The sequence below is a fragment of the Enoplosus armatus genome, chromosome 15 (genome assembly GCF_043641665.1).
Source record: "Enoplosus armatus isolate fEnoArm2 chromosome 15, fEnoArm2.hap1, whole genome shotgun sequence".
Classification (NCBI taxonomy): Eukaryota; Metazoa; Chordata; class Actinopteri; order Centrarchiformes; family Enoplosidae; genus Enoplosus; species Enoplosus armatus.
In genome coordinates, this window is record NC_092194.1 from 12,057,157 (window position 1) to 12,078,279 (window position 21,123).

General features: G+C 39.7%; 1 protein-coding gene across 1 annotated transcript; it reads right to left on the reverse strand.

Moving 5' to 3' along the window:
• Nucleotides 1-14,879: 14,879 nt before the first annotated feature.
• Nucleotides 14,880-16,013, reverse strand: htr1b (5-hydroxytryptamine (serotonin) receptor 1B). Its single transcript, XM_070920233.1, has one exon. It carries the CDS (start codon nt 16,011-16,013, stop codon nt 14,880-14,882), a length of 1,134 nt encoding a protein of 377 aa, XP_070776334.1.
• Nucleotides 16,014-21,123: the final 5,110 nt, after the last annotated feature.

Consider the following 21,123-nt stretch of genomic DNA (forward strand, 5'->3'; position numbering starts at 1 on the left):
CTCTACATGTCCTCTCTTTTCTCTGCAGGTTTGATGGCTGTGCTGAAAGAAGTGAGTAGAGACAGTGGAGGCCTGTGTGGCCTCTCCTGTTTTGGTGTATCAGGGTGGGAAGGCTCCACCCTCACCTCTTTTTGTGAGGAGGATTAGCCGCCCTTGTTGGTTGTTAACAATTTGCTGCAGTAAATAAGCCTCTTCAAGAGCAACATAATCCGTCCAGGCAGTTTTTCCAACACAGTAATCTGAACTCTGAACTAATGATTGTAGCTCCTTTAAGTGACACATTTTAAAACAGTATTAAAGCAGTTATTTTTTTTGGCCACATCACACACACGTTTTACATATTATCTCCTTTTGTTGTGACTAACGTGTTGCCTGTTACACATCCAGTACACATTGAGCAACATTAGCTTTCATTTGGAGTTGTGTGTCTGGCTCTAGTCTTCATCAATCTTCGGCTACCCTCTGTAGAGACGTGGGAAACTGAAGAGTGAGTTGATGATTATCTGGGGGTTGATCTCTATGAGCAACACCTTTCACATTGCATGTAGTATTGATTAACCTTTGATTATCAAAATATAGTAACATATTAAAGGAGAGTGTCAAGCTCAAGCCTTTCAAGCCTCTTTTGTGTATTAATGTCACTTATATTGAAGAATCATTGTATACACAACCTGAGCAAATTAAGTTTTGCACTTTTCACATGCACTGACTATTATCATTATTATATGGAACATAGTCATATTCAATATTTTTTGTGATACTGTGCTGATTACTGAGGCAAACATTTTGCTTACCTCCCTCCAATCGTTGGTCACAGGTCAGGGTAATTACTGTCATCTGCAGTTGGTAGAATGATGATAATATGATATCAACCACTCGTGGACCAAAAGCTCCACACGGTTCTCTAACTTTGCATTCATGAGAAAAGAGAAAACATTTCATTTGGACATTAATTTTGGTATGAAATAATACTTGAATCTTTTTAATTCTCTTACATTTTGTCGTGAACAGTTTGTTGAGTTAATGCAAGACTTGGACATTTTACAAAAGCAGTCAGAAGAACTTTGCTGAAGCACAGTAATGAATTCCTCTCTGCAAAGGATGACAGGTCGCTGAGTTATTTTACTTGATCTCTTCTTCACTAGCATCGACTTCAACACTTTAACCAGGTAATATCAGGTACAGACTGTTCTCGTCACACTGGGGTTGAGAAGATTATAAAACCAAACCATCTTAATATACATTTATATACTGAAAGAGGCTAAAGTTCACCCACACAGACGTTTGTAGGGTCTGCTTTTTTATCACTTAACATACAAGACTTCATCTCCCTATGTAAATTAAACTGAAGATTTTCATGTATCAACAAAGTTCTTCTCTTGCATTCTTTGCGTATGGTATATAATCAAACCTGACCACTCCTGAAGGATTAGGGTCAGGGTCACAGATCAGGTCTCGGTCAAGCTTAAGTCGAAGATTTTTGGTTCAGGGTGAGGATTAAGAATACATTTGACATTCAGTCCTACGCATTATTATCAAGTTTAAAGCTAAATTAAGCTGACACTAATGCAACATCATTGTTGGATTTTAGCATAATTTATGCATAAAAGCAGTGTAATCTTGTTTCTGAGTCTTGTAGATTAATAATGTATTTTTTGGCTCCACTGTATATTCATGAGTCACTTTGATATTTTTCCCAAGATAAACAAATCCTTGTCAGTCTCAACCAGGATTTTATTCAGACAAGCTTGACCTTCTCTCACTGGCTGATGACTTGAATCATTGTCCAATTAGAGAGGTCAGTTTAAATTATGCAACAGAGGGAAAGTGGTACTTGCCATCTGTCAGAAGGGGTTATTTCATTAGGGACAGAGCCGGGGTGTCTCTGGCTGGCAGAGTCTGGCACAGCAAAAGACACCTCTGCTGTTACATCCATCATCTGTAGCTGTTACAGTATCTATGTGTGCACGTGAGTGTGAATACCTGTATGTGTGTGCTAATGTGTTGCCGTCATTGTTTTGTGTAATTTTTTTTGGTGTATCATTTTGATTAGTTATTAAATCAAAACACTTTTCACGCAACATTTGCCTCTTCAAACAGTGGTTGTCAAATTGGCTGAACAGACAAATGCAATTTGATTGTGACCTGATGAGTGGAAAATCAGTCGTAAAACAAACACAGTTAGCATTAATCTCTTCTTAGCTGTAACATGTTATTGTATTATTATATTTTGATGAACCAGTGTTTTGGTTAGTCAGTTTGATATTAATGAAATTAGGCAGTAGCTAAATCAAATCATGATGGGAAACAAACAAGCTAAACTCTTGCTAAGGCTAACTAGCTGGCAAAGTAGCAGTAACTGCCATCTCAGCTTTTTACTCCACTGGAATTCATGCAATGTGATGAGGTTGCCTACCACCGTTTAAATCACGTTTAAATGTATTAAATTGTAGATTTAATGTAAACATTAACAGCAGACACAAGCAAAACAGAGCTAGTTTATTTTCTTTAAAGAAAATGTGAAAGAACACATTTTGTTTGTACTTTAAACATTTTTTCTTAATTTTACTGCTTGCGTAGATACTCTTTGCCCGTGTAGAGCAGTGAAGCACAATATAACCTCAAAAGATTTCAATACAACATAAAAACCTGTGTGATTCATTTCCGGTGAGGTCCCAGCTTTTAACCTTCCCTTGGAGAGCTGAGAAAGACGAGTGCCTCAGGACTGCAGTCTAATATTAGAGTCATGTTTGTCGTAACGCTCCTCTTTGGGAAAATCCACTCTGGGCTGATAATCAGTGTGATCCACTCTACTAGACCTGCAGCAGTGAAACTGCCATTGCTGTGGGAAGTCTAAATGCCTGTGCCAGCATCAACTCTGTGGCCTGGTACTGGAGTACATACGTGAGGATGTTCTTCGTCTTCCATAATCTGTGATGAAGATGTGTTCATAAGTGTAGCAGCCTTGAGATTAATGAACACTGAACTTGTGACACCACTGAAACCTGTGAACACTCATGCAGATGCATATTAACTGCTGTGTGGACATGCGAATGCTAAAGGTCAGTTCTGGCAAAATGTATTCCTGGATAACCATCAGGATGTGCACTGGCAGTAACATATCTGAGATGTGGACACTGAGATACTCTTTTCTGCATTCAAGCCTTAAAAGAGTGGAAATTAAAATGTAGTATTTGAGGTTGGAAGGGAAAAAAATCCACTACTTTGCCCTGTCCTCCAGGAAGGCCATGGTCAAGCAGAACAAGTTGATTGCAGGTTCAACACCTTGCTCAAAGAAACTTCTTGTTGACACATCAGTCTTGTATTCAGATTCTCATGTTCAGAGCCATTAAGGACACTGAGGTCAAGTCTTCTGTAATTTGGGGGGTTTAGTGACCTGTGGGGAGTTTAGATTTTACATGTGGTGTGCAGTTAACAGGCTCATTCCAGTAGGCCTATGTTTAGATTCAATATACCTAAATTTGACAACTGTTGCATCAACAAAAATAAATAAAGGACCAGGCGGGATATTGATATCAGTGCCTATACAATACTTAAATAAAAGCTTTGCTAGAATAAAGTCCATTCTAAAATTAAGTTTCCTGGTTTAAATCAGAAAATATTTGATCAAAGAATAAGTAAACAAGCCTCAGAATCTTGCCTAGCATTTGATACCAACCTTTGATACTTTCGGATGAATTTCGGGCAGTACTCTACACAGCCCAGAAAGGATTCTTTCTATTTCTACACTAGAATATTATTCAGTTCAGAATTTGAGTTCAGAGTTAGTTCATCGTTTTTTCGGGGTTTGAAACAGCTCTTAGACCTTCACATTGGGGAATACATTTACAGGGAATACATTTAGTTCACAGATAACAGAGTAAATTAAATATGAAACATCAAAACAATTATGGGGGTGAATTGGGGCGACTAGGATTTATGATCACAGTACTTCTAAAATCTTCACTACAGCTAAGACATTGCACTTGTCAAGTCAGTAGTTCTCTACAGATATCCAGTATTTAAGTATGTCACAGAGGGTTTAATTGCTTCCTATTCACGATGTTGTGTACCAGTGTGTCCCAGTTTGCAAAAACACCAACAGAGGGCAGCATGTTGAACTGTCCTGGCAGGAGGCAAAACCACAACTGTTTGAAGTCAGCAAGGAGGGGAAGTGTGTTCAGGCTCTGCAGACACACAAATAACTCATTCAGAAATAAACCTCTTATTTCCAAAGCTACTTTCTCCTAAAACTCATGACCCACTCACTCTTTTAAACTCTCAATAAAGGATATTTTAGAAAAAAATCAATTATTTTTGTTGGATAAATGAATTTAGAAACTTTCAGTGGATGGATTATGTGAAGCGGAAATCTTCTGAAAGGATGAAGTTGTCAGGAACCTACAGCAATGCATTTCAGTATATCCGTCTCTCTATACAGTAGATTGCTTATGGAAATTTGGTGGTTAATGATGCACATATGAGTGTGTGTGCAATATGAGAAGCATCAGTTCCTTTTCCTGCATTTTTTGCCTTCCTTAGAGAGTGAGTAAAAGAGAGCTGACAGAAAGAGTGAGGAGAGAGAGTGGGGTAATTACATTACATGTTCAGTGCCTTAAACCCCTTGGCCACCAGGACGCCCCAAAATGCATCCATTCTGATGGTCTTATGATGGTCGCAGGTGTTTGTAAAAGCTGTTTGTAGATCTTTGATGATTCAGTCTGACTCAAACTCGAAGAACCAAGGCGCAGTGTTGTATGTTTATTTCACTGGGGTGTTAAAAACCAACTTTTCAAGAGATAAAACATGTGAAACACATTATTGTTGGAAGGCAGTGCAATGTGGACTTACAGCAACCGTAACACACAGTGACAGCATGACTGACAAAAAAGCCGACATGATGGTGATTGTGATGGATTGCCAAGTGTGCAACTTTGAAGTCTAATAGCTGATTTTCATACATAAATTAATGGAAACCAAATGTTCTCTGGGATATGTAAAACACACCACGCTTTGATTTGGAAAATGATCAACAATGGTGTAAGAGTATTTCATCTGTAGTAAACATGCTAAAACCTGCCCTTTGAAGGACCGTCTGACTCAGTTGATAGTCAATTCCCTCTAAATGCTCGGACTTGTAATGGAAAGTAGCTGAAAATTACTCTGGATGGAGATAGTAGCAGTTTAAATTATGAGCTGAAATTATATACTCTGTCCTGCGGAGAGCTAATAACTTCAAACTGTGATAACTATGAGACTGCTGCCATTCACAACACTTCACAATTACTTGTCTTCCACACAGAGTTATATTTAGAGAAGAAGAGAAGAGGAGAGGAGAGGAACAGTATACCTTTGGTTGTTTTGTTGTTATCAAAATTCACATGCAAGTGAATTGAAGTTTGCTGAGTTAAGACATTGTCTTTCTGTATAATAAATGTAAACATCTTAAAGGAATAATATGGTTTATTACAACATTTGGGTTTTATTTTTGTTGCTCGGGCCATTGTTTCTATCTCTTATGATAATACTGTACTCAAGTAAATACTGACATTGTGCAAACCAGCGTCATCGCTAACAATAGGTTGAGAAACACAGCCAATCATAAATGTTGTAAATAAGTCAACAGGATAGTGAAATGTATTTGGCAGAGAAAACAAAGCCAAATTATAAAATGATTTCCCAAACTGTCTGTTGTAAGTATCAATCACAGTTTGCCACTTTAAGCTGTCGTACCTGCTGTAGTTGTGCGCACTTCACAGTTTTCCAGTAAAATGAGGATTAGAGACACATACTTTCAGCATTACCTCCAACAAAATTTGTGGCTAATGTGGTTAAACTATTGGTTTGTTTACAACTTGTCTGATTGCTCCTGTTTGTTGCCTCAGTGGACCAACTTATTACAACAAAAATATTGCAGTGTTCCAAGATCTCTGCAATACTTTAATGTAATGTTAACGCTTTCATAACTAAAATAACAAAAAATAATAATAATACACTTTGTTTATACAGCACTTTAAAACTTAAAAAGTGCTTTACATGAACCAAGATTAAATCTTGTCAGGATTGCAATGAATTGCAAATATAATCAGACAATTAAAATACTACAAAGATAAAATGGAATAAAATACGCAACAATAACACAAGATAACAATAAAACTGGTAAGATATGTGGGAAATAAAACGGTTTGCCAGTATTATTAAAAAGCTTTTGTCTCACTAAACCATGTACAAAGAGCCATATGCATCGTACATAATATGTGACAAGTTGACCCTAAACTCACTTACAGGCCTTGAAATCACATTTATCAAGAGACTGTATCATCTTTACAAAGCCTATTCAAAACACCCAGGATGTCTAGATAAGCCCTCATATGATAACATTGCACAAGGACAAATCATACAGGAACGACAAATCATCTTCCAAATCATATAGGAAGACACTTCAACCCAGCAGGTAGAGAATATCAATCACTGATTAGATTAAATATTGAAAGATGCTGCAGTTCTGAAAAGACAATGATGACATTGAGTCATACATCAGGGACTTCTCTCCTGAGGAGAAAATGATTGAGTCATCTGCATATTACACATGAGACAGAATATCAGATTGAGACAGCTTTGAGATCAGTTTTCAATGACCTATTAAAGATGTCACATGCAATGAGAGCCTAAAAAGGCTCATGGCTTTGTGAGGAATTATATCCAAAGCTCTCTATAGTTGACAGGTGGAAGTCTAGAGATTAATTGCTCCTGTCTTTGTTCTCCGTAAGAGGTGCCAGTGTAGATGCCCAGGAGGGTTTCCTCCAACTGTCCGAGATGAAGAGGAGTTAAAAGGCTGCGTTCCCATGCTGGTAGAATGAAGATGGAACCGTGACTCCTGGTATCCACTGAAATGGAGCCTGTTTATCATGTTCCCCATGGGCAGACTTCATTTTATGTAGTAGGAAGGGAGGAAAGCAGCAGGACAGACAGACAGACATAAAGAAATTGAAGGAAAATGGGGAAATGGAGGAGCGGAAGAGACAAGAGGGAAAGAGGATGGGGGGGTATGGCATGATGATGGAGGGGGGGGCAGAGTGAGAGGCGGACACAGAGGGAGGAGAAGATGGAAAAACATATAGGGATGAAGCTGGAGAAACAGCGCTGTATGGCAGGGGAACAAAGAGGGAAAAAGAGTGAGAAGGAGGTCAGGTCCATTGACAGCCCATCAGGGATGCATTTTCGTCCCGGCATATTAATCCACACCTGCTTACAGCCCACGGCAGCATGACCAAGTCAGTACAGAAACCATGACTAAATCCAATGCAGAATATAAACCTGCATCAGACCAATACATGTATTACTGCGGTGCTGCTGTGGTTTTTGACAAGCTCAATTACAGCAAATCTGTGAAAAGTCATGAAAGCATAAAACAAATTTAGAGACTGATGTGATGTCCCTCATATTTTTTACGCCAGTCAAAGCAGACAATGCAGAAGCATATACCTGATCTAAGAATGGCATGAAGGTTATCTGTGCTCTCCTTCATAGGTGCATTTACCCGTTTGTGTGTCTGTGTGTTTACTTTGAGATTAAGTGGATCAGACATTTTTAATCATGTCAGCGTGGCTTCACTGAGAGCAGAGAGCTCTCGCTTTGTCTGAAGATGCTCAGCTTTATCCCTGCATTTAAATTCTGAATGGTGAAATGGCCAACACGCTATCCCTCATTTCTGGATATTTTCACATAGAAAACACACGTACCAGTCAGAATACAGAAATAAGGGTGCCCGATTACGTGATGATTATCCACTAAGAGACTTGAGCTTTGTGGCTAAAAGAGACCTTTTTAAAATTAGCTTTGGACTAAGTTGACCTTTTGATCTTGGCCATGCACATTTTGGTTGTCAAAACTATTTGGTTTTACTGAGGTTTGGATAATGACCAGAACCAATCAGACGTCACAGAAGGAGTGACATGATAACCTCAGACTTTTCTCATTTCTCATTGGCCTACATGTTCCTGCTTCCTTCTTTGGTAATGACAAATCAGTTACCTACTTACCAGTCAGAAAATGTGTTACGGAGAAGCGTCAGGGTTGGCCAGTTAAGATTCCTGTGAAGCTGGTAACCCCTCCGACCCACCAGGACACCAATCCTGCAGGCAAATTGGGCTGGAATTAGTTTTCTCTGCAGGGTGAGCTGGCAGGATGACCTGCACCTCCAAACTGAGACACATCATTTAAGAAGGTTTGGCATCTGGTAAGGATGAACTTGTGGACCTTGAGGATGAGAAGAGGTTGACCTGGAATAGCAGCTGCAGATGAATGGATGGATGGATGTGCAGTTGGTAAATAAACTAGATTGCATTTTATCCACTCCAAAGACTCACACTGAGATTTATTTCTATTACAATGAAGAAAAAAAGTGATGCTGAGTTCACCACTGTTTGAACTCCAGATTCAATGGGGCTGTGAGTCCATAGAGCAGAAGGCCTCTCTGTCCCACTCTGTCCTATGAGGGAAGCCGAGAAAGAAACTAAGAAGTTGGTGGTGGATGTTTAAGGTTAACATTAGCATATTCAAAGTAAAGCATCCTCTTGATCCTGAACTTAAATACCAAACCTGTGTTAAACTGTGTGACATGAGCAGGGGGCTTGTTTTGAAGCAAGGTGGGGGAAGTGTGAGGAGGTATGTGAGGAGAAAGTTGCTTATTAGAGTGACAAGAAGCTCGGGGGTTTGTAGACGAAGAAAAAAGGCTGAATTACGTTGTGTCAAGCAAATTTCATGCTAATAGCTTCAGTGACATTTTGTGTTGTTATTGCTTGTGAAAATGGGAAATTACAAACATGCTAGTCAAGTTTCCATCTCAATGCACCGTCTCATGCTTAATGTGAAAAGGTTAATAGACAATATGTAAATTATCCCAGAGGTGAGGGAAAACCCTCATTTATATTCTTCAAGGCTCTTGATGAAAAAGAAATCCATCTTTGTGTGATGTTTTTATTCACTAATATATTGCTTTATTATTGCATTGAATTGTACCTCTGATAAAATGGCCCATTGGTGCAGCCAAATAGTTATAACATAAATTATTTGTGTGCGACTGTATGCATCACAGTCAGGATTTTAAATGTTTGCAACAATGATCACTTTGAAAACTCCTTTCATACCAAAGTAATGTATCAACAGATGCACATATATTTGAGCCTTGCTGCTGGAGAAGTGGAAGGAGATATACGGAGAAACGAAATGACCTCTTGTGTTGAACTGCCATCTTCTATGTTGTAGCGGTCTCTGCACTCTGCCTTTTAACGAGGACTGAATAAAGTTTAGTGTGCATGACCTCTGAGCAGGGGCATCTCAAGTTCAGCACATATGTCAGCCAAGAACAAGACATCCAACTCCCACCGGCTACTTATTAGACAACAGTTGAGTTTTCTCTCTTACTTTTAACTTTGTGTGCTTTGAAAGTCTCACTAATGGAAAGATTCAACACACCGAAGTCGTGGCAGGATGTTTGTTAAAGGCAGCAAATTAAGCTCAGTAAACAGGTGATGTGCAGATTATGATCAAACTCTTATATCTGTCCATTAAATATTAAGCTGGAACTAGCTGCTGTCATAGACTAGCATAAATACTGGAAACAGCAGGAATTACTTTGTTAATTAGTAAGCTTTAGAGGTGTTGAAGTGTATTTTTTAACTTTGAAGAAGACCAGGCTGGTTGTTTCTTCCTCTTTCCAGTCTTTATGCTAAGCTAGGCTAATCACCTCCCACCTCCAGCTCCATGCATGGCTATGAGATTGGTATCGATCTTGCATCTATGCATTTTGATATCAAACATTTTCAATGTATCTTTCACTGGAAGGGTAAAGTCCCCTGAAGTATATCCCACATGTTGCATCCAGAGTAACAAAGATACAGTATATGTGTGTATATTTTACCATGTTATAAAATATATTTGGCACAATTAAATTATATTTCCTGCAGCTGGCAAAGGACACAGAGGACATCCTTCTGTCTCTCACTGGTAATTGAGCGCCCATTACCAGAGACGCACATATACAGTATAGATGGATGGATCATTTAAAAACCAAATCCTCAGCAGTATGCACACCTCCTCTACTACCTCTACATATATAGTAACTGCCTAATTTGGTGATATATTGCTTGTCCAGGCCAGAGTGGAACTTAAGTGTGATAGATTCACCAAGCTCCTCTAGTGACGGTCTCCCACATGTGTACACACAGCCAGTCAATCGGATCACCAGCATGGTGAGATTATTTTACTCAATTCAGAAATCAGAAATCAGAATCAGAAATACTTTATTGATCCCCGGTGGGAAATTGTACAGTACCGATGCTCCCATTCAAGAGTAGAAAGTAGCATACATTTTTTTTAGTATGTACAAAATATAAAAAATAAGAAATAGAAAATAAAAATATACACATTTACAATATTTAAGTGAAAAATAAAAGTTAAAAATATATACAATAGCAATGTATATGTATGTACATATATATATGTATGTATTGCACTATTGTGTATGACTATATATGTATTGCACTGACATTTAAGAATAAGTAATAGTGAGGTAGTATATGTAGAAGCAGGTCCAGATTTCCAGTCTCTTTCTTCTGAGTGTCTGACTCAGAGGGAGGAGTTGAACAGTTTGATGGCCACAGGCAGGAATGATTTCCTGTGGTTATACTCGGCTGTACATTTGGGAGGAATGAGTCTCCCACTGAAGGTGCTCTTTTGCCTGACCAGTACGTCATGGAGAGGATGTGAGACGTTGTCCAAGATGACCCGCAGCTTGGACAGCATCCTCCTCTCTGTCACCACCAGTCCAGGTCCACCCCCACAACATCACTGGCCTTGCGGATCAGTTTATTGAGTCTGTTGGAGTCCGCCACCCTCAGCCTGCTGCCCCAGCATGCAACAGCATAGAGGATAGCACTGGCCACCACAGACTCATAGAACATCCTCAGCATAGTCCGGCAGATGTTGAAGGAATTATTACAGTGATTTTAAAGGCCGCCATCTTCTTACTTGGGCCGCAGGAGAATCCCGTTGTATGATTCAGGATGGGAGCGACACATATTATTACACATATAGGTGAGCTGGGGGAGAGGCTAATGCAAAGTGCTGTGAGCGTTTAAACTAACCCACTTTGTTGAAAGGCAGAGATGCTGCCTCACTGGGTCTGCTGTGAAGCACGGAAAGAACACACATGACTGAAGGCTGTGATTTAACACACACACACACACACACACACACACATACACACACACACACTCACACACACAATGTTATATAGTGAAGCCTTCATCCACACATGAGCTGAGATTCGTTTGTGGGCATAAATAAGGCAGTGAATTGCTTCACCTTTGACTCTGCTGTCCAATTTTAGCTCCATATTATCTTGTTATCACCAGGTATTGATGAAGGTACAACAGAGATGTATGGTTCTGCCAATAGGTTTTGATTACAATTATTTTTATATGATGAATTTCCATTTCCACGTACTGTCTGTGCAATTAACCATACAGGGCTATTCCTGAGAGACCTAACAATAATAATAGTAATTCAGTGGTCAAACACATAATATGCAAAACTATATGTAAGCAGATAAATCACAAAATGTACATTTTCACAAGTAAACCATACTGGCCTATTGTTTCATACCAACTTTTAAGAGCAGACGCCACACCTTGTCACATCAGCCCATGTGCTAAATATAATAAGATTTCTTACAAACTATTGGCGTCAGAATGAGTATTGCTGAAAACTAATATCTGAATCCTGTATTGTTATTCACCCTCAATCTCCTTACCTTCCCGTGTTGCCTAATAGGTGACTTGCTGACTCGTTTTCCTTCCTGTCAAGGTCAATTGTTATCACCTTGGTAAGGTAATTTATTAATAGCAGATGGGCTTTTGTGCCTCCATTTTTCAGGTGATGAATGCTGCGAACCTTCTCTGACCAGAAAGGGTGAAACAATAAAGCTGTTAACCCAAACTGCATTCAGCGAAAGAATATTTTATAGGTTCATTATCCATGTGTTCAGCCTCACTAGCTGTTACATCGGCAACGTCCTTCACTCCCCAGCAGTCCTGTGGCAAACCAGTAACGCAGCATATTCAGCTAATAGACAAATGGTTGTATAATTAATGCATTTATTTGCACGATGCAATCTTCCCGTGTCAACAAAATGATGATGTGTTCTGCTCTGCAGCTGGAGGTGCCTACATGAGCCTTGCAATACTGCTACTTTGGATACACACAAATCATAAACCCTGTTTGTTAAACATCAACAATCTCTTTGCATGAAATATTTATCTGGTCCATAATGGATCAACTCTGTCCCTCTCCATGCATTCAGAGGGACTGTGTGACATATCCCGTATGTGTAAAGACATGGCATAAAATATTCAAGCTCCTGACATTTGAAAAGGGAACTGATTTTACACACAAGTCTGTTTGCAGGTCTTGGGGAGTACTGCTGCATATGTGAAAAAAGTTGTGTAAAGCCTTTTGTGGCTTTAGACTAGACACAACATTGTAGCCATTTTTCTCTTTAAAAATATTTTTTTTAAAGTGTCCATCATTGAGGACATTTTGAGCCTGTGAGTCTGTTTTTTTGTTCAGATGGATGTTTGCCTGACGAAGACCTTGTTGGGCGAACTTTCAGTGTGCAGACTGCCTCTGCTTTTACTTTGTTTGTTGTTTTTCATTTATTTGTTTTTTGTCCTGCACCTGGATGTGCACACTATTCACCATCTTTGAATGAAGTGACTTCATATGAAGGTCAACCACAGCTGTGTTAAGAGTCTTGTTCAGCGACTCTCTTGACTCACTTTTGTGTTTTGAGCCTCAGGTGAGTGTTTTCAGATGTTTGTATCTTTATTTTTTTCTTATTGACTGAGGGAAAATGTGACAAATGTGTTTCTATAGTCTATACAAAGACTTTTTCAATACTGAACCTTTCTCTAGGCTGAGAAACAAGCTTTATTATTATGGTCTCGGAGTCAGTGTTTATATACTTTACAGATGTTCTGCAAGGAGTTTGAACCTGCAACTCACTTCAGGAAAATACAAAGAACTTGCTATTGCTCATTGTCCAGTGGAGGCCCCTGTTTATGTCCAAGAAGATATGTGTGTATATTATATATCATAAGACAGAAACTCTGTGAAAATGCTGTGCTTTGAATGTCTGCCTGCTCAGGTGCACTCATCTTTCATGCATGATGAGCCATATGAAAATTCATATATGGAAAGCCAAAGGGTGTGCGTGTGTGTTTGCATGTGTGTTGTCAGTATGAGTGGCCCTCTGTGTGTGTGTGTGTGTGAAGTACACTAGAAGATCATCCTCATGACTTATTGAACTGTGACAGCCATTCACTACACAGATCGTGTCCCCCGCTGCCTGCAGAAAGGCGGCAGAGAGACGGAGAGGGCAGGAGGACGGTGGAGAGTTCAAACCTCAGAGAGAATCTCAGCCTAAACAGAATCTCATCCTGCCATGAGAGAGATACGTCAGGAGGAGCTGAGGTGAAATGACGCACATTCATCTGAACTGATCTGTATTGTTTAATGCTCTGCCACATCTTGCAAGTGCCTCAAGAGCTTGTTGGATTTCATTTTGACATCGTCGAGATTCAATGGGGCCATTACTCTAATCTCTCATTACGTTTCAAGGTAACACTTTACAACAGTGATAAAACAACAAGCCGTCTGTCAGAACGTCAGTGCTGCTTTCAACATGCCGACGACAACGAAAGAAAAATAATTTATTTACTGCTGATTTGGAAGAAGTCTTGATTTAGAAGTGCATTAAAACTCTCACTCATAGAACAATTGTGCCAAAGAAATACTTCAAAGCCTTTATTGCACAGCATCTCTGAATGGGAACAGATAAATTCCTAGAACAACATACCTGTTTTTATAGCTCTGCAGGCCATAGACTCTACTATTCTCTATAGATGGCAAACCATTCCACACGTGAACATAACATACTGTAGATACAGATTTAATGTAGCAGCAAACACACACAGTAAAACAAGGTGGTGTTTGTTCTGCAAAATTGAACTTATGATCAGCTTTCAGCTCTGCTGGGTAAATATCAGCTACAGTTTCTTTGTTTGACACTGATATGAATCTTTTCTTTTTTTTCAGTGTGCCTTTCTAAATAGATAACCATACAGGGCAGCAGCAAGCAGTCCATGTTAAAAATATATACCACTGTTATAACTTCTCAGAATACAAAGACATATTGTTGATCTCTGAGCTTTAAAAATACCATGTTTGTACACATAATGCCAAAGGGATCCTGGGTAGCCAGATTTTTATATTTTTGACTTATCTTGTCAGATGTTCATGATCTCTGCTGCTTACTGGCATTAGTGGGTCAGTCGTGGCATGGGAATAACACGCTGTGCGTTGCTTTAATATATTGTACCATCCAAAGAGGAGACCATACAGAACTCTAACAACCCATCACTGAATTTGCCCATCAACAGGAGCTTAGTTTGAGTGATTTTATGGGTGCGTAAAGTTGTTTTTCTCCACCATCTAAGTAATTTAGCTTTACATTCATTTTTATTAAAACAAGCTTTTTGCCTAGCAGTGTTCTGAGCTTTAAAATGAAGGAAATGATGTGGAACAATTTCACTCCAGAGTTTCTTTATTTGTTTAATAAAAACTGTCCATTCTGGACCGAATGACTAAAGATGGATGTTTTTTTTTCTTTTGCATGCACAACTTGTAATGTCAATAAGTCCCAGAAATTATATTATTTATGCCATTCTTACTATTCTGTATGCTCATACACTTTTAGAACTTGATATCCAAAAATAAATACATACATAAATCTCATTGGAGACTGGAGGAACATTCGTTCACGGCCTGCAGCATCTGAAGCGCACAAGTTTATGGAAAGCTTTCTTGAAGTCCTCATTGGACATGGTGTATATGATGGGGTTGATGAGGGAGTTCAGATATCCCAACCAGGTGAAAAAGTCAAATAACTCGGGGTTAAAACACGTGTCACATGTGGCCACCACCAAGGTGTAAATGAAAAACGGCAGCCAGCAAACGATATAGGCGCCGAGGATTATCCCCAAAGTCTTGGTGGCTTTTCTCTCTCTGGCTGCTGAAATGCGCTTTTTCTCCAAAAGCGCGTCCGACACCGTCACTTTCACCTGGTTCTCGCTCGTTGAAGACCCGGTGTCGCTTGACGGAGTGTCGTGTCTCCCGCACTGCAGGGAGGATGTGGACGCCACTGATCCAGGGGAGTTGGTGACCAGGTGCGCCGAGGTGAGTCTCTTCCCCACCTTCTTGGGGGACTGCTTCAGGATCCGTTTCCGAGCCTCGACGTATATCCGTCCGTAGAGGACTATGAGCAGCAAGGTGGGGATGTAGAAAGCCCCAAAGGTGGAGTAGATGGTGTAGAAAATATGATCCGTGTTGACGCTGCAGCTGGTCAGCTCCTCCGCCTTCACCTGCCTCCAGAAGAGAGGCGGCAGGGAGATGGAGATGGCGATGACCCAGGCTGTGGCCACCATCCCGGCCGCGCGCCCCGGCGTGCGCTTTTTGGAGTACTCCACCGCGTCCGTGATGGCCCAGTACCTATCCAAAGCGATTACGCACAGGTGGAGGATCGACGCCGTGCAACACGTTATGTCCGATGAGAGCCAGATGTCGCACACGATTTGCCCCAGCGTCCAGGTGTGGAGGACCGTGTACAGGACGCAGATGGGCATCACCAGGATGGACACCAGCAGGTCGGTGATGGCCAGAGAGGCGATCAGGAAGTTCGCAGGAGTTTGCAGCTTCTTCGACTGGGAGATTGTTGCGATGACGAACGCGTTGGATAAAGTGGTGGCGAGTGTGATAGCGGAGAGAATCACCGCCAGGCTGATTTGATAGGCGAGACTCTCCGCGCTGACACCCACTGTGGACAAGTCTGTGATAAAACTGTCGTTTGTGGTGTTCACCGGCGGAGTTGGCTCGACTTGACCGGTGCGCTCCATAACTTTTAGTCACTTTTTGTCATTTTTTGTGTCACCCTCTGAGATGTGCCCCTTCTCCTGATGGACGTCGCCTTATCTGCGCCATCCGGTCAGATTAATGGCATAATCAGTCTGAAATATATCAATGGATTCCACCTCATTTCCTTCTGTTCTCATTTCAGGTTTTAATGTGCAGATGCTACATCGTGGAAGCAAATATCCATTCCCCGCTGTTCAAACTTTTGCGTTTTGTAGCCATAAAAGAAAACTTCTCAACTGTTGGACACAACATATAAGAGAGAAAAGGTTTGTGTGTAAATGGTGAGCAGTGCGTCCTGATGTCCCCAACATCTGGGAAGATGTCACAGATAATCCGCATGTAGGGCAGAAGTTCTCCAGAGCTGCGTCTCCTCGGGCCCCCTGTGGTTGAATGGTGAGCCAACCCAAAGTCTCAGTTTTATACAGACTCTGACATCAAACAAGCACCACTGATCACAGCCTTGTTTTTTTCTCTCTCTCTCTCCCTCAATGAAGAGTAGGCTATCTGCTGGGTCATAGTGCCCAGTGTTTCCCATTTGTCACATATTATGCACCTTAAAGATTATGATTCTAGTTGGAAAAAAGAGTTTCTTTTATATCTATATTCAGAATGCAAAATCTGCCACTGTCACTCATTTTACCACACCAGTAACACTTTCTACTAAGTCACCATTTATAAAGGATTTATAAGTTGTAACTAATGGCTTTATTAATGGTACCAATGCTTTATAGTTCCATTATAAACCATTGGGAAGAACAATTTTTGGTTGCCAGGTTGGGAAAAATCTCTCTTGCTGTTGACTCATTAATAAGGCATCAAAGGTCTTTACCTTTCTAATAAGCCGTCAAGTCTGCGGTTATAAATGTTAATAAGGCATTAATAAAGGATAATATATACATAATATAAAAAGATAACATCAAGTCAGCATTTACTGTGTCATATGCCTGTTTGGTCACACTTTACATTAAGTCCCCCATCACTGTAAATGTACACAGCTGTTTTGTGGATGTACAGTATTTGTCAAATGTTATAACTTCTCCTATGATGACATATTTTATTTTATTACTATTTTCATTTAGCCTCCACTGTTATAGTAGTAGTTATAGTTATTGACAAATACATTAATACACATTTATATCTCCTGACATCTACATTATAGTGTGTTATAAACCATATATTACATGTTTATGTACTTCTTATGAGTGCTAAATGTAGGGACTTGAAGTGGTTTATACCTACACTACAAAGGATTTATAGTACATTACATTTAACTTATAAACCCTCTATAATGGATGACATATTAGAAAGTAGGACCACCAAACCTCACACATTAACATTATAGCACAGGAGTTGACGCGCATTGAATCCTGCCATTTCTGGCACTTCTGATGTGTGAAAACGTCCGTCATTGATCTTGACATTGGGTCAGTGCCTTCAGTGTATGATGTCAGTTCTCAAGTTCACTCGTAGCCTTCACTGAGGCTACAATGGTCCAATAATCTGTTCAATAGCTTGATGATATTTCTCAAATAAATTTTTACCCTGGTCAGGAAATGTATAAATTATGCAAACTCTGACCCTGAGGCTGCAGAGAAGTCTGAAAAAGTAAAAACAAAAGTCTAAACAATGTGCAAGAAAATAAAAATGAGGTTCCTGTGTGAGTCTTTTCTGCATCTTCAGCAACTCAGACGAAATGAACCATGGACAGCTCTTGCTTTTTCCCCTCACCAGCTTTAAGTTTGGGTTATCCACTGATTTTAAAGAGGAAATGTGTTTTGTTAATCATTTAGGGAGACTTTCCAGAACAGCAGCTGATCAAATGTCAGATATAGGAGGTATTTCTTTTCACAAATCTTTATGTCAGTCAGCTGACTTCAGGCCAGTAGTTAATGCTGGACCACATCACATGTTTAGACCACATGTGTAGCACACTGATGGAACAAAACAAAAAGCTCAGGGCTCAGTCAGCACTATATAATCAATGTTATCCTCTGCTTTAAATAATAATTTGTGTGACTGTCACGATGTCCATTTGATGATGAAGCATTTTGTCAGAAATGCCACATTATGAAGACGTCATGTGATAATGGACAAGGTGGAGATGACGTCTGTTATTTTCTATATGGGGATGGCCAGTGTCGATGTCTGCATGAGTCTGAGAGACACCAGAGATCTCTGGTGACAAACTGCAGAGATATACTCTTCTCTAATATTTTTCTAATCTTAAGAAATGTTATAATACAGTGACTGAATTGTTTATGTCATCTTTTGAACCCATGAGCTGAAAATAACATACCACTGCGTGTTTTTTTTGCACTTTTTGAGAAAAATATGAGCCACGAATATGAATATGTTTTTTTTCCCCAACAGTTGATTTCAGTCATTCCTTCTCCTTTGCTGGCAGGGACGAGGTGAAGTACTGAGATCATGAGTTATAGGTCACCAGCCCACCCCAGACACCAAAACTAAAGTCTCTAAAACAAATGATTTTTTTTTTGAATTTTTTTTATTTGATTTATTCTGTGAATTACTTAATCACATTGTATGTAACCTTTTTTTAACATTAACATCTAGATGTGTTTTAAAACTTTTTACACAGTACCATTAATTATACTCTGGTGAAGAGATACCGAATCTTCTTTTTCAGTCAAATTTAAACAAAAATACTGGAATCAGCCTTGCAAAATATCCACCAAGAATTCGTTTTTAATTGTAGATTTAAATTTAATTGAATGTTGTAAAGCTCCCAAATCAAAATAAATAAAATAAAAATTGCTGAAGACATAATCTCAGTGTCTTCAGTGATAGCTACGGCCCTGCTTGCTGGTCATCAGTTAAATTGACCTTATTGATGTTCATGAACAAACGTCAGACAAGCCAATTAAAAAGATAGTAAGAGCATTTGTTGAACATCATTTAGAGTTTGATGTAGCACGAAGGTGCAAATTAACGATGCATTCGTCTTAACTCACGGGTGTTTTAATAAATAATCTATGGCAGACAATCAAAGTCTCTCAGAGACGTGCTGCTGGGAGGAGTGTTTCCACAGGGGGTGAATGTAGTCGCAGTGCCCTTGAGAATAGCAGTATCAAAGTTGTTTTGTTTTTTTTATTAAATACAGATGATTGTGTTTGGCAAGCGCCTGTGTCGGTGCATTAAGGTGAATTTCACTTTCTGAGATTCTGTTTTCCTGCACATAATCTTCAGTTTATACCTGCAATTACGCATAAAGATAGACATTTACAAGGCTGAAAAATACTTTGCTGGGGAGAGTGAACATTACCGAGTGTTGTGATGTCTCTTTCATTAACTCAAACACTAAAACAATCCATACGGTGTACATAAATACCTTTGAAACTTACATTAGCAATGTGCTAGACTGCATCTGTTGCAGAAAGCTGTCATTAACTTTGGTTATACTGTATATTTTGCTCCCGTTGGACATCCCAAATTGTGTACTTTTCAGTGAAGTCAACATTTATGTTGGTAAAGTCATTCCATGTCCTCAGTGATTTCCATGACTGTTGCTTCGCACTTGAATTTGCCTGCAGACAGTGACAAACAACAGTCATTCCTCTGTATCTGAGCTCAGCAGAGAGTAGCGTCAGGCAGGGCTCAGTGAAACAGGCCCAGCTTCGAGTTCATGATTGCACCCCTTGACTGACCATGACTGTCTAGCTCTGCTAATGCACGGACGCTGGGCACAACACAGCCGCCATTACCACCGTTTATACACAAAAACACATGCTCTGTCCTGTTTTCACAACCTCTCTTCCACACACAAGCATGCAGACACCCACTACAACAGGCTAAAGTGAGATTATAACATATCATCCATCCAAAACTCAGATTTTGAGATGTGCAGGGAAAGTTACAAGCTGAAAGAAGTTGGCTAAATTAGAGGAAATCACCTAGAACACTTATCATATATCATGAAATGCTGGATCCATTCATGTTATCCCGATGCGATACTTGGTTTTGTTTCCTAGTTGTAGTTTTCTGTGTGATAAGGCTTCAGTGTGAGTGACCCAGTTCAGTGGCAGCAGCAACAGCAGCAGCAGCACGAGGCAATTTCTGTGACTCTGTTTCTGTTATCTCCCCTCATCTCTAAATACATTGCAGCACAGCACAGTAGCTGGCTACATCCAATCTCACACTGGCCCTATTTTTAGTCAGGTAATAAGGTATCCAGCAAGCCTTAAAGTCGATACATTATACCACATACAAGCACAGGGCGAGGCGGATTTTATTTAAAAAAAACTAAACCTTTTTCTTTACAATGTGAGGAATGTTACATGAACATCATTGTTCAAATGTGTTTTTCTTTTAGAAAACTATGTTGTGATGAAACCTGAGTAGGTCGGTTAGTAAATGGTTCAAGTTCTTGCCAAGAAGCTTCCACAGGAGAATAGTAGGCTTGGATTATCAGCTGTAGTAGGTCTGCAGTGCAAGCTGTCTGAGAGTTGTAAAGTACACTGTGTTCCAGGTTCAACTTTAGAGGTAGAACTGAGCAACATTGGCATTTATTTGGACTTGTGTTTCTGTCCCGGGAGAATATAAATCAATATTCACTCTCCTTTTAGCTCTGTTTTGGTCTCAACCAACTCCTGAGTGATATATCAGAGTGTTTAGCTGCTGAATGCTGTCTGTCTGACGTGTGGGTACAGTGACTTTATTATAGTCTTTCTGCTACATCAGGAAACTATGCTGATGAGAGCGGTGAGAGTGAACAAAGACAGTGAAGTCACAGCGGTAAAAAACAAAGAGAAAGACCCTAAAACACACCATAGAGCTGAGGTGAACAGCAGAGTCAGGTGATAATTCTCTATGTGTTTGTGGCTCTTAGTGACATATTTCACATCACCATTTGACCCTTTGTTCACATCAAAAACTGATCATTGCATCTTTTAAGTGACAGTAAGAAATCACAAAGGTGAAGTTACATTAGCAAGAAGAAAAGCAAGAGTAGACTGCGTTTCTACAAACACGTATTTACACTGTTACACTTTGTCTGACTGAAGTTCATAAAGAGCACTTTCAACACATTTTTTTGGGGGTGACCTTTTAGTTATTGTGGTCATCTATTTCTAT